Source organism: Rhamphochromis longiceps, linkage group LG10, assembly GCF_057381845.1.
Source record: "Rhamphochromis longiceps isolate RC_006_pf linkage group LG10, R_longiceps_female_GT1.1, whole genome shotgun sequence".
Taxonomy (NCBI): Eukaryota; Metazoa; Chordata; class Actinopteri; order Cichliformes; family Cichlidae; genus Rhamphochromis; species Rhamphochromis longiceps.
Window position 1 is genome coordinate 24,597,334 of NC_140566.1, and position 17,721 is coordinate 24,615,054.

Sequence of the window (17,721 nt, forward strand, 5' to 3'; positions counted from 1 at the left end):
ACCATGCTTGACTTTTGGCATAATATGTTTGCCATTTGGTCTGGGTGGGCGACCGTTGTTCAGCGGGTTGGAAAGCTCATCTTGTAACTGGAAAGTTGCTGGTTCGATCCCCAGCTGTTTTGGTCGTTGTGTCCTTGGGCAAGACACTTCACCTACCGCCTACTGATGATGGCCATTGGGGCTGATGGTGCGATATGGCATCCTCGCTTCTGTCAGTCGGTCCCAGGGCAGCTGTGGCTACAACTGTAGCTTGCCTCCACCAGTGTGTGAATGAATAGTGGAATTGTAAAGCGCTATATAAATGCAATCCATTATTATTGTTTGTTCGATGCAGCTTTGCAAACCTAAATCGAATTGCTGTGTTGTTTTTAGAGAGAATAAGATTCCTACTGGGAACACTTCTGAACAAACCTTGTTCTTGTTCTTTTCATGCTAACCAAGGCTTGTAGAGTCTCTCATGTAGCTATTGGCTTTTTGGGAATTTTTCTGAGTATTGTGGTCTGATCTTATAGTGAAATTGCTGGGACGTCCATGCCTGAGATTGGCGAGAATCTTCAATGTTCTTTACTTGTGAATAACCTTTCTCACTTGACTTCAAATTGGGTGGAAATGGCTTATAATGGTTCCTAGGTTGGTGGGTAGCAACAGCTCCTTCTTTAAGGTCATTGTGTTACATTTTGTGACTACCAAACTGCTAAAAGCTCTGCTTTTACAGAGGTGTTCACACTTGTTGGTGATTAGCTAATCAAGTGCATTTGATTAGCAGCGTCTGCTTGCTACCTACCCTCTTAATTCCTATGGACGCTAATCTAAAAATTGATGCTCCTGTAAAAACATCAATTTTTAGACTAGTGTACAAGGAGACCAAATTTTAAGGTAACAAATAGCTAAAATTTTGGTTGATAAGGTAGGAGAAAAGGTCAGTAGGTTTAGCTTTAAAAGAACAATTACTGTAAAATAGGACCAGCTACATGTTTTTGTCATCACAGGGAATAATATCTGTACCACCAGCTGATACATGTTTCCCTCTTAAGTATCCATTTAAAAAAAAATCATAAAATGCCAGGCTAGCAATTACAGGTTGAATGTCAAGCTAAAATGATCCAATTTCAGTGCAATTAGTTACTAAGTCATTGCATGGAAGATGAAAAGATGTGTTATTGTTAACTTTTACAGTATTCTTGCAGAATATAGCAACAGACACCGGCTGACTTTATATCTACTCAAATAAATCTTTCATCAACAGGTCAAGAAAAGCAGTGGCGGACACCGAGTCCTCTGAATTGTCCACAAGTGAGAAGAACAAGGCAATAGAAGATGGACAGAACAACAATATCGAGCCAGCTGCCTACTTATCAGGATAGATCTCATGATGCGAGATCCCTGCTTACTCCCTCATCACTTGCACCTGCCCACGGCTTATATCTATCTGCAATTTGCACCCAGACACATATTATTCTATGAGCACAGGCACTCGAAACTGGCCTTCAGTGTTCCTGCACCACTTTGTTATCCACAACACAAATGCGCCACAGTATGCACTTGTGCATCTCTGTTCACTCACAAAAAATTAATTACGAAGAACTCCAGGACTGCAGGAGTGAAATGGACTCCTGGAGCAGCAGCCGTGCCCGAGCGAGGCATTTTTCCTGTCACCAAGAAGAATGGCTCTCAGCAGAGTGTCACTCATATAATGTTCCCTTACATCCATCTGGTGCTCTAATATCTGCTCAGCCTCTACTCCGAGCAGTTGCTGAGGTGAAATGGTAGTCACTTCCCTGCCTGACAAAGCCACATCTGATCAGCTGGTCAACCATGGCCAAAAGCTATATGTGCTGCTGCTGCTTGGATGGGAGACTTTTTAGTCCGTGGTGGTTATGTAAGTGTAACATGGTTCACCAGTGCTACATAAAAAATGACAACAAGACGGAATTAGACCGACAACATAGCAGATGGGCAGCAGGTGTTGAAGAACACTGAGGATGACGCCATTGTACAGTGTGCTCTATTTAATATCGGGACATGAGCATGACAATAGGAGTGCAAAACATTAAAACTGAACAACTTTGAAACATAAAACAAGATATTTGATTTAACACAGCAAACACTAGTTCCTCTAAGAAAAAATTCTATGTAGCTAAATTGTAGAACTGAGCACGAATGGCTCATTTTATCAGAGCAGCAGGTACATGTTGGTAGTGGTCATGTTGCATAGCTTTGCCAGTTAACAAAGATGATAGGATTTTAGCATTTGGTTTGAAGTCCCAGTTCCAATCAACAGCAGATATAAGCAAAGCATCCCATATGTTTCCTTGACTTGCTTATGAGTCATGATGTGTATTTAAAATGCAGCTACCAAACTAGCTTTTTCTCTCAACCTTGGATGTTTATATGGAGCTTTTACGTTTCATGCTGACTTTAATCAGTGTGTCCTGATGGAAATCTTCATCAAAACGCTGACATTTTGGACTAGCCTTTGCTTCAATCTGCAAATGACAAACTGGGTCTCCACAAAAAGGTTCACTGCGATGAAAACATAGAAAAAAGCTAGAGGGTAGATGTTATATGTTCTGCACTGAACCTCGCTTTGCACATGCTTCTTCATAAAGTGTAGCATTTATGCACAGAGAAACAAAAAAAAATAAAGATCTTATGCTGTGAGTGAATATTTATCTCCTTAGGGTGGTTTTCTAGATGATAATTAAGCTGACTCCTAGACTGCATTCATTTTTCAGTTATTGTCTGCACTCATGTCTGTTTTTGTATTTTTTACTTATGTTCTTCCTGTTTTGTGTTGGATACAACCAAATGCATATGTGCCACCAGATAAGTCTGCAAATTTGTAATCGCTCTTAATTGCTCCCATAAAAAACTGAATCCATTTGCAATCTGTCGCTGCATCAACACATTTGTGCAGCTGCTACAACACTGATATAAAATTTGGCAGCATCCAAATGAATACAAGGCGTGAAAACACCCTTCTTTCGTTCAGTAAGATTTGCCATAGACTTGTTCAATATTATATCCGAAAACCACACCTGCCTCTGAGGTTTGCAGAGGGGTGCCTTAGACCATAGATATGGCACACAGCTGGTTCCCATAGCTATATGTGCATGTTTTAAAAACCTGAGCTCTTTTCACAATCTGTAAGTCAATGTGATTTATACTAATCCCACTGTGCCACTCTATTGACCTTGAGCTTGTCTAGCTGCAGTATCACTCAATCCTTTCAAGTCTATGATCTCTTGTAATTACATTTAAAATGTAGTTTAATCTCTAATTGAATGACTCTTGGCACTTTTCTACTGAAGACAGGTGCAATGTTTTTCAAATTACTTTTGTGGTGTCGTTGTTGTTGTCATAGATGTGATTTTAGAAATTCAAAGGTGGGTTTCTGTAAAAGGTGTCTGTATATTATAAGGTGGGATAGTTCAGTAGATGGAATAATCCTGGATACACGTCAAGCAAACAGTATTTCAATTTGATCTTATACGGGTATCAAAATGTTGGAATTATTGCCTCAATGTGGCACATTTGCCACCTTCAGAAACCAAAAGAAAAACAACAACCCCAAAACAAAACTCAATGGCAAATGGTACTTGACCCAGGTAATATAATTTCTCAACAAAACATATGTGTTAGAAGAAAAAGAAGAAGAATTTATTCTGAGAATACACTTGTTCCACACATGTGAATCTCACCCCTCTTACGGTTTTGTTGTCCTTCAGTTGTCACTGTGTGTTTATTGTAATTAAATGTGTTGGAGTTGCAAACTGTTAAGGTGTGCCTTAAATAATAACTTTCTTTTTCTGAACCAACCTGACTGTCCTTGTGCTTTATTCCATTAAAAAAAAGAAAAGAAGTTTGATTCGGAGATTACTCTGCTCCAGTCTAAAGATAATGCTGCCCCCTAGTGGTAACTGACTACAGGTACAGTGAGTCTTGGATTGGAAACCTATGGTTAATGTGCAAAAAGGAGAAAGTTGAAAACATTTTTGGTATCACATGTGGAGAAATCAAAACCAAGCTAATGTATATTGAAAAACCTGCTTCAGTGGCCATTGTTTACTGTCAGTGCGACACTAGGCTAAATTGGCAGTGGATAAGTGTCTCAGGGAATTCCTTTAATGCAGTCAGTATCAAACAAACTCAAAGCATTTCCTGTCCCTTCTCTCACCCACATGCATCTACAAATACAGACCTGAGACCTGAGACCAGCCCTTCCCTAGGTTATCTCGAAGGCACAGTCCAATCTCTCCTCCATAGAAACCAGAGCTGAGGCAGCACTTTCCACATAAATGGCTGATCTGAGTTGGTGGGGATGGGACTCTCAGCTGATAAATACTTCCCCAATCTGCTGGGCATCAAACAGATATAATCAGCAAACCTCAGCTTGATGATCTCTCTGCTTATCAAGAAGGTAAGGGAATCGCTGCCAGTTTGTTAGTGCGTGTGCAAAAATGAGAAAATGTCCACTGTGTTTGATAATAAAGGTGATTTATTACTTATAATCTATAATTTTCCAAGGCAAATAAGAGCGCATTAACGCTCTCAACTATTAATACATTTCCAATAACACTTAAAGTACAGGAAATAATAATACTACACAGTCAAACCCCTTATTTTATTACTACTGCATGACTGGCATCAGCACTACTTCACCAAGTGGGAAATGAAAGGACTGGATGAGTCTCACAGGCTCATCTGAAACAATCTGAACTCCGTAAGTTAAATGTAAATGTTAAGGGAAGGAGAGATATTCATAACTCGTCCTGTTACAGCGTTGTTTGTTTACATCAAGTGTTTTTGCAGTTTTTGTGCATGTCTGAAGATGCTTGACAAATTTCTGGAGAGTATTCTGATAATGATGTGAAATCAAATCACAGTGTGCACTTACAGCCACCACGCACACTTCTGTTTAGATTGCGGTTGCAGACTCATTGCTCCGTCTGCTTTTCCCCATCATCACAGTGATGTCATGAGACATTTACTCACTACCTAACAATCCAAGAGGGACCTCGCAGAAGTTTTACTGCTGGACCATAAAACTGAGGGCATGTGTATGTAGCCCCCGCTATGAAAGACCTATGAGAGACTATGGACACTTTGTCCAGCCAAAGTAGTCAGATTTCATTCTTTTTTCTCTGTCGTGGAAGCACATGTAATTTTATTATGTTATTTTCTTAACCTTTGTTTAAACAAAATGCCAACATTGCCTGGCATCCTGAGACTTAACTATGATTAAATTTCACTCGAGGTGTGAGTGGTACACCTTTCTGTACTGCTGGACCTGCACACTGTCATTCTTACAGTCCCTTCCTCGCTGCAGCGCTGACAGTATGTTTGCTGAAGTTTTACTGCAATGATTATGCTAATTCTATTGTTGACAGTAATAAGGTGTTTAATGCATAATAAGCTGCTTCACATTTCCAAGGCAGTGGAAAACCTTTTAGGATTTCAGGATAGAGAAATACTGAAATCCTGCACAAACTGTGCCACAGCTATGTTTCCATACCAGTAGCTGCAGGAGGCTGAGTTTTCCATAATGAGCAAATACATGACACATGCAAATAGTTAAGACAAAAGCAGACACAGTTCTGACACTTTGACTGAGAAACCTGGATAACAGGCATCTGGCACTAATAAACTTTGCTCTTAGAATAAATGTTTTAAACCATGAACCTTCCTGGAAGTGCTTCTGTATTATTAGAGTGCTGACCATTCTTGCTAAATCATGAACACTGAGCCTAACAGAGGCAGATGAGGCTCTTTTTGCTTAATAAACAAAATCAGATTTCAAAATAAGTTTTGTATTTACTCAGGTTATCTTAATCTACTACTAACTTACTTCAGCACAGCACTGTAGATCTTGCACATGTGTAGAGATGTCAGAAGTTCTTCGATCATCCCCGGAGATATGCAGGCCAATAAAGCAGAAACTGTGGCCACATAAAGATGTTTATGCAGAGGTATAGTGCTGCAGGGCTCTAATCACTATTTATTGGGAAGTGAGTCATGGCAACTTTTCACAAAATACATAAGAATGACCTAACACGCGAAGTGCATATACCATGATGGTGCCAGAACATTTGTCCAAACAACATCCAGAATTAAAAAGTAATTATGGATGCAAAACAGATGTGAAGTGAAAGAAGCAAAGTTAATCAAAGTAGATCATTTTTATAGTGTAGCGTACAACTTTCATTTGCTGCTAGAGCATTTGTTGTAATATTTTCAATTATATATTTGCTTCAAACGATTGTTTGTTTGTTTTTAAATTTACATTTTATGCAAAATGCCAACTTTTTTGGAAACAGGGTTGTAAAAAAACTGCCTTGAAGCCTTCCCTGCTTTACACACTCAAACTAGTCTATTAAATATTTCCATACATCTTGATGTTAAATAATTAATATTATAAAATAAAACAAGTCAGCCAATAAGTTGCAACTCATGTTTATTCTGGAAACAAATCATACGTCCAAAGCACACTGTATTTTTGACCTGCCATCTCTGGGTTTCGATACAACAGTAAAAAAGAAACAACATAAAAACAGTAACAAAGGTTGTCAAAGTAACATAAATACAACAAACCACCTGCCAGATTAAAAAAAGCACAATCGTCTTCCCCTCTCCCCCCACAATGGGCCAACAACAGAATACAAAGCTTACCTTACTGCACTGCAATCCTCTGCCTTATCAAGAAACAGCAAAGACATGAAAAAAACACAAACGCCCCCCAACACAATCACATCCAGAGTATTTAGGTAAACTGAACTGGGCTCAGTTATATTCGTGCTGATGTTAAATGTGCTGAATTAGAGGGCTATGCTGTGATGACAGAGGGAATGACGGGCTTCCCCTTGTCCTAGTCTTGAATGAAAAAAATAAAGCCAGAGCTAAAGTGTTATCATAAAGCAGGTTTGTTATACTTCATCAATTCATTGCATCAGTCTTTTTTGTTGCCCTCAGTTGCAAAGCTCTTCAGTTAAAGTCGTAGTTACAAGGGACAGTTACATTTATTTTTAATTCGTGTGATCATCCTTTCATAATCTTTTTTCCCCTCCCTTTATCCTTTTCCAGATGATTCAGGATTGCAGAAACAGCCAGTAAGTTAGAAGCAAATGCAAAGGACGGTTTCTCGCAAAGCTCTTTTTTTCTAGTGACGATGGAATGCAGGAAACAAAAAACTCATATAAACGTTTTTTGGGATTAAGAAAAAAATCTGGAAAAAAAAATGTTTCTAATAATTCTTCTTTCTATTCTTTTGTTTTCACATAATCTTTCCCAAACAGATTTGTCCATATTCCTTTTTTTTTTAAACATCAATAATCAGTACAGTACATCATGGGGATGGTAGTCACCAAAAAGCAAAGAGGAGGAGTGCAGCAGTATCATGGATCACGTCACCCATATTAATGTGGCCCATGCAGCTCCATGCCCGACAGCACTCCTGCCCTCAGATTCGATAACTACCTTTAACTTGGTCCAGGAAACCCAAACAAGCTGCAACAACATCATCCACAAAGCTACATCACATCTACCATATGTACAATGCCACCTAGAGCTAACCAAACATACTGCAAGATAATACATGGCTACCGTGGAATCTAGTGTTATGTTTTGCTGACTATGGAGCAAGCAGGCTACTGAAAAGGGGTGACATTGAAAGCCGAACAGGATGAACGAACGATAGCGTCATTCTGAGACATGTGGTATCCGTTTTCCTTTGCGAACAGGGTTTGTTTTTTTGTTTTGTTTTTGTGTGATTATACTGAGTTTTCCTGATGTTTTCACATTGCCAAAGTACCAGATAACTATTCCACATAGATGAGTAATGAGACTTAGATCAGTCATGTGAATTTGGTGGAAATTTCACACTTTCAGTAAAAAAAAAAAAAATAATCCCAAAACACAACCATCTATATACTTGACGCTGGTTCACATTCCAGAGGAAAAGGGATACTTTTCTCATATGAGCATAGTAGCATTGTGACAGGTAAGGCATGAGGATTCAGTGTTTTGCTTTTTTCTTTTGTTTGTTTTTGTAACTTTGAAATAATCGTGGTCCTCTGCATCTCCTCCCCCCTCCCCTCTTCAATCCTGCACTCTGGCTGTTGTCATTTTCTTTCTGCGTGTCCTGCTGTTTAACTGAGAGATGTGATGTTGGAACGACCACCAGGGGGCACTACGATGCGCCTTCCAGCAGGCCTGATGGGGATGTCATCAGGGGTGGGAGGACCTGCAAAGAGAGAGATGGACAAGATAAAGAGACCAAAGATATCGGCTGGGGGGTGGGGGCAGAAAGCAGAGTCAAAGAGTACAAAAAGAAGACATCTGCAGGGTTTCTCTGAGAAATGAACACAGATTTCTAATTAAATCCAATCAAATTCCTATAAATTACTTGTGCTTGCATGGAAAACACTGGCAAGCAATTTAGATATGGGAGGAACATACATTTACAAATTTAGTTATGCACTGATAATCTCAAGTGCATGTTCATGAAATTAATGGTAAAGTGTCAATTACATATGTCTTTGTGTAGTCTACTGTTTACTTTAAAACCCCAATTTTTCTTAAAGCTGTGAAAATAGGTAATAGGGTAAATATTTATCATACAGTCATGAGTAAAATGTTCTTTTACCATGTAAGATCTAGAGCATTTGGCCTATTATATGTTTGTTTAATCTCAACGTCATAATCCTATGAAATACTACGCTATTGGTGATGTCTCAGGAATGTATAAAAGTTATATGATTACTGTATTAAAATAAAAAATAAAATATCCCACAACAGGATTAAAATCTCACCAGACCCCTCATTTGAACCCCAAATCAGTTCTCCGGTGTAAAAAAAGTAAGCCCCTAGCATAAAGTGTTACAAAGATATATAATCATCTAATATTTTGCCCCTTCATATCTGATTGGTTAGGCTTTATGGAACTAAATTAATTTCTTAGGGTGACTGGGTTGAATTTAAGCTCTAACAATGTTAAACCATATCAAATGAGTGTAACTCGATCAGATATACAAAGCAGTCGGAGCGCCTCTGCCCTTGTACAAATTAGGTTATGCTGTGTCGTTTTGTTGAGATGAAAGTAACATAACAAAACCACCGAGATAGTCTTGTATGTTGGGACTACAGTAATGTGAAAACATGTGACAGATTAAATAAATCAGAGAACTGATGGTGGGATTTACTCCCTTTTTGTCACAGGCTGGGTCTCCGACCCAGCACTTTGAGTTTTCTTTGTATTGTTCTTATTTTTTGAGATGTTGTTAGTTTTGTGTTATTTCCTATTTTGCCTTTAGTTTAGGCAGTTATTGCTCCTGGGTTTTCTGTTTGAGTTCTTGCATTATTCATCACGTATTTGGTATGTTAAGTTTGTATTGTCATGTCTAGTTTTAGTGTTTCCTGTTTTATTCTGACAGTGTCATGTGTTCTTTGGTCATTGTATTTAGTTTCACTCCTCCTGGTCCTGTCATTAGATTCATGTCAGTCAGCTGTTTCCTCATGTGTCGCCACTTCCCCTGATCACCTCATGTCTGTATTTAAGCCTTTTGTTTTCTTCATGCCATTGTCAGTTCGTCTGTTTATTCTCACCAGAGTCATAGTCATAGCCTGTTTATTTTTCCACCTCGATCATAGTTATCGTTTTTGGTCTTAGTACCTTTAGTGTTTTGTTTCTTAGTGTTTTGTCAGTTCAGTGTTTTGTTTCTTAGTGTTTTGCCTGTTTGCTTTGGTCTCTTGGTTCATTTCCTGCCGTCATCGCAATAAAGGTTCACTTTTCTGTTAATCATTACTATTCCTCGTCATCATCTGCTTTTGGGTCCTGTTTCCGCACACATCGGCGCACCCCGCCGTGACACTTTTGCCCTCCACTGGAAACCAGTAGCAGCATTTGTCAATCCTGTCAGACAGGACAGCTTTCATGTCATCACGGCACACAAATAATTGCCATGATGCACTCACGTTATTACTTTCCCAACACTAGAGGGCTTCTTGAAACACATCATTATCTATGACATATGGTATGTATCACTGAAGTGACAGGGGGATGCAAATGTGAGTAGACCTACTGCTGTACGAGGACTGTGAAACATTAACAAAAGATGCTTAAGTCTGACATAAAGAATGGTGTTTCCAAATGATAAGTCAGGTTCCCTGGTCTAACTAATGATCAGTGCGTGTATAAATGGAAAGTGGAATGATGTCAGACTATGATACACTGTGTCTAAGCAAACAATCCTTCCCAACTTCTTCCAGACAAGCAAATGTACTCTGCAGGCAACTAACAAGGAAAACTATAACAGATCAGACTCAGTGAGAGAGCATGCACACGAAGGCACATACAATTATACAGCAAACTTACTTAATGTTAATATTTCAAAGCCTGGGAAAGTAGGAGCAGTCTTACTCCCCTCTTAAATCATGTACTCAAATTTAGAAATTCTTTCCAGTGGAGGTCATTGTCTTTTTTCATCTCTGAGTTCAAACACTTGCAAAGACAGGTTGCTTAATACAGTAAATGCCAAACTTCATTAAGTACAGTTGTTTATCCAAATGAGTTATCAGCTTTTAAAAATGATCCATATATTTGTAACGACTTCCAAAGACTACAGTGAACCCAGCTGTGGTCTCTCCAGGTTAACCAGAGTTGCTCTCACTGATGTAATGCTACACATGGACACGTTTAGTCAGTCAGGGAGGACAGAATCAGCTACGGTCGCTCTGTTTGATTGTAAAACAGCGCAAACACTGAGTGGCTTGGGATTTTAACACGCGTATGAAGCGTCACTGCTTGGTAGCTTGACAAAGTGCATTTCTCACATTTGTTTACTTGAAGCTAATCTAGTGCTGCCCTGACAAATGGGCACAATCATACTGTCACTCAGCAGCCCAGCAAAATTTAACAGATGTCAAACGTGAATGTTATTGTGAGCTCTCACATTATAGTATCTTAACAAATCAGGTCCAGATGACTGCAAATGCTGTACTTTTTAAAGCTTGAAACGTAGGTTCAAATGTGGTGAAAACTTCATTTCCTGCAGCTTTCTAAAAATCTTTTCAAAGTATTTTCTTTTATGCTACCTTGTTAAATGTATTTGTTGGCTTTTTGCCTTTATTTAACGGACACATTTTAAGAGAGACAGAAAAGAGGATGAGAGAGAGAACGACAGAGAGGAATTACAGGAGGTAAAGGACCCGGAGCAAAACTAAAAAACTAAATTAAGAATATAAAAAACAGACACAAATCTTAACACATATCCTGGCTTTGCAAAGCCTACAACAGTTCATGTTGCTAAAATATTAAGAGGGCTTGAATTCTATTAGAGAGGCTGTATTACTGTAGTTGATGTTAATGTCAACATGTGTTATCTTTGCCAATATCCATAGATTCGTATAAAGAAATTGCTGAAAGATACAATTTAAAAATGTCTGTTTGTTAAGTTATCTGCTATGTGCAAACACAACACAGGTTCATCCCTCGAGTTAGGTGACTTATTTATGCTTGAATGAGTCATAGGTCAGCGTTAAGTGGTTTAATATAAACATTCCTCTGAAAATAGTCAGGTACGAGAACTAGACTGGAAATGAGTGAAAACTATGAAAGACCTTTGAAATAAAAATGACGAAACTGTCTTGCTTCTTGGGAGCAAAATATAAAGTTATATAAAGTGGATCAAGACTTTTGCACATATTTTAAACGCTTTTAACATTAAAGGCGTGCTTAATCCAGGGTCATGTTTACTTTACATCAAACAACATTAAAGTGAAAACTTTTACTGACTGTGTTAGAAATTTAATTTAATAGAGTCTTCAATCAGACTCAAAAGAATTCAAGCAACTGCCTTAATGAAATGCACAAACAAACAGCTCTTTTTGGAGCATTATGTACTGCAAGCAAATGCATGCCATACTGTGCAAATTGCAATGCATGAAACGAGATAATAAGACATTATTGGGTTACTCTCCAGTCAGCCAAGGACTTTTAATAAATCATTGACAAAACGCAAAGACATGATGAGAATCACACGACTGTTATCTGACTTCATATAATGAATTAGTAACTGAGTTAAAATAGAAGAGGATGAGGGTGGTTTAGCTGATGACCATGGATGCTCCTCTAATGTTTGTACGTACAGTATGTGGACAGATACGTGGAAGAAATGACTGGGTAACACAGGGATTGTTGTTCTATTAAAAAAGTGGTCTCACCGCATGGTGCAGGGTTACCTGCTAGACTAAATCCAGACTGGTGCAGGTTTCTGACAGGCTGTTTGGTTGGGGAAGTACGGGCCGAGGCCGAGGGGGTACCGCCACGGGACATGGAGAATTCAGAAACTGGCCCATCGTACATTCCCCTGGGCACTGCCCTCAGAACAGCCAACTACAGGACAAACAGAAAGAGCAGAGATGGTGAAAAGAAACATAAAGTATGGCAGCATGTAGAAACAGAACCAACATGCAGGTACTAGGAGAAACATTATGGCATTTTGCTGTGCAACAAAAGGTTAAACGCAACTAGCTTCACACATGTTTAGCATTACATGGCTGTCTGTATAACTGTTTGTGTGTCTAAATTATATATGCATCTTTTCCTGCCAAGAGTCAGCTCCAGATTTACAAATCCACACAAACATACACAGAAACACGCAAACTGAAACACGAACACACACAATCAAGCCCTTCTCGAGGTTATAGAACAGAAGAGTCACCAAAATACAGTTATGTATTCATAAGCTTTCAAATCAAGTTGAAACTATTAGCTGACTGTGAAAAGCCATTGTCTGTATGTCTGTCAGTGGCGTGACTCAGTGGAATCTTGGAAGCTCGGTCAACACTTAAAAAGAGACATCTGTGAATGAAGAAAAGCATAACAGTAACTGCTACCAAGACAAACAGCACACTGTTACTACAGCTCCATTTTTTCATCAGCAGCCAGCTGTGAATTAAGAAACTGTTGGGCTATGAGATTTCTCGGGCCGTAAGAAAGATGGCAAGAGAGCAGTAAGCAGGGGCTGCTTTAAGTATAAGCTGCTATACATCACATGGTTAAATGGGCCCATTTCTCACACTTTGAACAGATGAGTAATACTTTAGGGTGGGTGTCTAATGAAATAGTGCTACTTGACTACAGTAGCTTTCTGGGTTTGGCCCTGACTGCACATTAACATTTCATTTACCTTTAGTTTGGGTTCTCTAAGTTTCTACATGTATATATTTTTCTATTCGGATATTTTCACAAGTTCTCCTTGATTTCCCACCTATTCAGGAAATAAATATGGACAATATGTTTTACACCTTACTGCCAACTGATACCACTCCCATGTCTGTATGCTGAGTATGAAGCATCAAGCATGTATAGCTTAGCATAAAAACAAACTCCCTATGTATCAAGAAAGCATCAAGTTCTCTCCAACCTCAGCTACTCAGTGGCTCTTGCTGTAATCAAAGCCACCTTCCTAAATGTCTTTTAAAATCGAGAGTCTAAAGTTAAAATTCAAGTTTAATAGTATGAGTAATCCTCTTAGCGTGTGCGGTAGGTCTCTCTAAAAGTGTTATCCAAATCCAAAGTCAATGTATCTTTATTAATCCGAGATGACAAAGCCATGACCACCCTCAGTGTATGGACCTTACAGCGTGTAAGCACAGTCAGTGCCCTGTGGCTGAACCTTGGAGGGTGATGTCAGAGTTATTATATCTCCCCCACATCCCACTTCATTGCCTCCTCCATGGCTGCCCTCTTTTCTCCCCGCCATCCTTACTTCCATTTCACCCTAGACTCTCCTTTCCTTTAGGTACATCCTAGAAGGCCTTAAAGTCCTTCACTGAGTTGTTTTCCCCATTTCCTTTGTATTCTATGGTTTTCTAGTTATGTTATTGTTATTCTGGCAATCTAACAGTGCTGTAACGGAGTTCATGTTGTTCAGTTCAAGTTTTATACACTAACTATATTACCACATGTAAAATGTAGGCTTTAAAAGAAGAATAACTGCACTTACCTGCTTCCTGGCTTTAATACGCTTATAGGCAAAGTCAGGGAAGGGAGAGCAGGGAATGAAGCGGCCCACTCCGGAGGTGGCGTGAAGGTTTCCATCTTCCAAAACGATCTTACCCTGGCAAATCACCACTAGTGGGGCGCCACGCAGCTCCATGCCCTCAAAGATATTGTATTCAGCAGCCTAAAAGCACACATATGATATTGTCAAAGATTGTTGCAGCAGCAAAGAAACTAGTGTTTATTAGATAAAGTTTCCTATTAGTTATATGCTAAATGTACTCTTCAATGACTGAGGAGAAGAGGTTAAAACTTAACTCTCTTTCTCGAATTCGTTATCATTCATCACCTAGTTCTTTACACTTGTCTGTTTGGCATGTACAAACAGCTGCCCTCATCCAGCTGGGCTCAGATGCCTTCATAGTACTTTGTAGTATCACCGCCCTTCCCTTCTTCTGGCTCCGTATGCTCTTTCACTTTTCTTTCTAATGCTCTTTCCAGTTGTCCACTTCTTAATGTTTTCACTCCCTTGCCTTCTCTTGCTTGATTTCTGTAATCCTTTGCATTTTTTAACCATGTTGTGCTGTTCATCCTCCTCCATTTTTCCTTGTGCCAACTTCCTTTTTTTTTGTATGTATGTGTAATCTCTGATGGTCCCCTCCCCTCATTCCATTGTTGCTTATTTCCTCTGCACACGGCCCTGTTTTCTACTGCCATCCAAATTCAGGCCAGAACAGGACATAACTAAGACTCGCTGCATGCCAAACATGATGTCATGACTAATCTGAGCGGGCTCTCAGTGTCCAACAGTAATGCTGCCTGTTCTTCTCTATGTATCCAAATACCCTTATGCACATCTATGTATTTTATGTTGACAACAACAAGCAATCAAAACCAGATGTGGGTTTACTGATAACACACTGAGATATAACACAGTTCAGGGAAAGCATTCCCCAACACAGTACGCTGGTAAGCAGGTCAGCTCCCGTTTGATTTTGCTGCCCATTAAGGCAAGACACTTGAAGACAATAGGATACAATGTAGACTACTTAGCTTACATTTAGACAATCTAATGAAATGTGTGCTTATGTATATTAATGTCCAGTAGACTAGTTGTCTTTGAATAAGCACTTGAACGTGTGTTTTGGAAACTTTTTTTCTCTGTAGTCTGAAAGAAAGCATGTCGCTGAAGAAAAACAGGCCCCACATTTAAAAATTGATCAGGGCACGAAAAAACAATTGTTTTGCCTGCAATGGTTCTCCTTAAGAGAGATTTATTTGAAGTGGGAGCTGCTGTGATTCTGGTCATCTGCTTCTCTCTGTGGTTTTACAGCTGGAAGGACGACTAGGAGGAAAGGAAAGGGGTGACATCATTATGCAAGAACCCATGGATCCTCGGTGGATGTACTCCACATTTAGAGAAGGCATATTATTAGTCCACTTCTCTCTGTTTCACGTCTTGTTCCTCCATCTGGAGACAGCGCCATAGTCTCGTCTTCCAACAAAAACAAATGTCATCGAGCCTTTAAGCAAGACAAACTGAAATCTACACGTTTCAATTCATCATTCCTGCGATCAATTTAGATATTACTAGCTTTTCAGCTAATGCATACTCTCCCTGCTCGTGGACAGTGTTTATGCAAAAGCAGGATTTGTCCTAGGCTGCTGAAGCCGTAATTTCCTGTGCGGACACTTCCTCTGCTGCTGAGCGGCCCGAGAGGAATCTTTAACATCTGTGTAATGGCAGAAACCTCATTACTCATATATACCGTGCGTACTGTACACATAGTGTGTATGTGCGGAACACAAAGTGTGCGAGGCCCTCGGCTTAAACTGTAAGAGTGTACAACAGGATGCAGTTTCACATTTCTAATGTAATTTCACTTTCAGTATCGAACTCTGAACTCATAACTACACACAAAGACGCTCAGATTTCGAATGGCCTTAAGTGCAGTTTAAAAGGGTTATTCATTTACATTCTGCTGACCTTTTTACACTCGTTTCCACCCGCTCTCTTAGGAAAATGTGACAAAACATTTCTTTAATGTGAAAAAAAAAACCCAAGTGCTAACCTATAATATTATACATAAGTCAGTGCATTGGGAAGCAGGAGGAAATGGTGTGCACTATCACCTCTGGTCCAGGCTGCATATTGTGTGAGATGTTTCCCATGAAATCAAAAATACATTTCAACCAAAGTTGCTTTCTACTTTTGAGACGTGCAGCTCGCCAACAAGCAGTGTATACAGATGTCCAAAATCTCCAAGGTTTTATGAAACCAGCTGAAATATTAGTGTTTACAGTAACAGAATCTCATACAATGAGAGCCATTCTTTAAACCCACTTTTCCAATTATTCATGTATTTTGGAGGATCTGTGCAAGTGAAAGTGATATAGAGGAAGGAAATACCTCTTGATTATACAGCACATACATTCTCTGTGGATTAACTTCAGTTCTGCTGAACTAGACATTTTGGCAGCATTTGCATCATTGTTTGTTTGCTGTTTGTCTGATTTTGTTGAATAAGCACGGCATAAATCTTTTTTTTTTTTTAATAAATAACTGCTTCATCATTATTAAGGAGTTTTGAATGTATTGAGTCTCAGCATTGAGACCTGGTCTTGTGGTGAGCCCAGTGTGGAGTGGAATTAGTGAAGATCCACTGAGAATTCATTTCCGTTCCGAGGTACTCAGACCTCTCTGGAAGCTGCTCAAAAATGTGCTTTTTTTCCCCCTCCCTAACTTACTCCCAGTCTCCCTTTCTCCCTCTCTCTTCCTCAGTCTCTCTTTTTCTTTGCCTCTTGCACACAGATGCAGACACTTACCTCCGATCGTACATTCTACTTGTCTGTCCCCCCGCCCAAAAATACATCTCACCCTTTAAAGCACAATTTTTCTTTTTTTCTTATTTTAAAAAATACCAGATGTTTTGGGGGGGTTTTTTGTAACACAGCTGTTATATTTAACCAACTAAATCAAATAAGGTTTTTGTGAGAACTTGTGAAGCATTACAGTGCCTATGGTTTTACAGCATAAATGTAAAACAAGTAGAAAGGGAAGCAAAAAAAGTAAAAAAAAAAAAAAAAAAAAAAAAAGAGCCAGGACCTGCGAATTGAATTTAACTGATACTTTGGTCTGAGTACATACTGAGTTGTGTGTCTTGGCAGTGATGGTGCGAATGGCGTCTGTGTCCCAGATGACCAGATCGGCATCAGAGCCCACAGCAATCCGACCCTTACGAGGGTACAGGTTCAGGATCTTGGCTGCGTTAGTGCTGGTGACGCCCACAAACATGTTCTCATCCATCTTACCTGTAGTCTGAGAGCAAAACAAGCACAATGCACAAGCAAATATTACTGGAAATGTTGAGACTGTATCCATTATCCATATATTAGCATTATGGAGCACACCCTACAGCATGTAGTCCTACTACTGAAGACACATTATTCAATTAGCTGAATGGTGTATTTGTAGTATTAATGTAAATGCATGGAGGACGTTTTTAAACTTTGAGAAAATATCCATAAAAACAGTTTCAGATGATGCATTTTTCTTACATTTAAATCTCTCAACATAAGATACTATGTGTAAGTGAAGGTTCAATATTTTAGCATTAAACTATGAAGCTGTCATTAATGGGGGATTTCTTAGAAGATGAGTGGAAGCAGGGAAAACAGCTAACCTTTGTCAACCTTTTAAAAATAGGCCTACTGACAGTCGG

The 17,721-nt window shown here is 39.2% G+C and overlaps 2 protein-coding genes across 4 annotated transcripts in view; one reads left to right on the forward strand and one right to left on the reverse strand.

Moving 5' to 3' along the window:
* The window catches only part of stk32a (serine/threonine kinase 32A), a 70,851-nt gene extending 67,039 nt beyond the window's left edge, over positions 1 to 3,812 (forward strand). For both annotated transcript variants that reach the window (XM_085421073.1, XM_085421074.1), the window contains exon 13: positions 1,247 to 3,812. In XM_085421073.1, coding sequence (XP_085277199.1) covers positions 1,247 to 1,364 — 118 coding nt within the window. In that variant the 3' untranslated portion in view covers positions 1,365 to 3,812. The remainder of the gene's footprint in view (positions 1 to 1,246) is intronic.
* Positions 3,813 to 6,801: 2,989 nt separating this feature from the next.
* dpysl3 (dihydropyrimidinase like 3) overlaps positions 6,802 to 17,721 on the reverse strand; it is a 36,510-nt gene continuing 25,590 nt past the window's right edge. Inside the window, exons 11-14 of one of the 2 annotated variants that reach the window (XM_085421076.1) lie at positions 17,148 to 17,318; positions 14,004 to 14,183; positions 12,235 to 12,388; positions 6,802 to 8,239 (exon numbers count right to left, since the gene is read on the reverse strand). In XM_085421076.1, the coding sequence (XP_085277202.1) occupies positions 8,145 to 8,239; positions 12,235 to 12,388; positions 14,004 to 14,183; positions 17,148 to 17,318 (600 nt within the window). In that variant the 3' untranslated portion in view covers positions 6,802 to 8,144. Of the gene's footprint in view, positions 8,240 to 12,216; positions 12,389 to 14,003; positions 14,184 to 17,147; positions 17,319 to 17,721 lie in introns of both variants that reach the window. The other variant, XM_085421075.1, reaches the window with a different exon arrangement.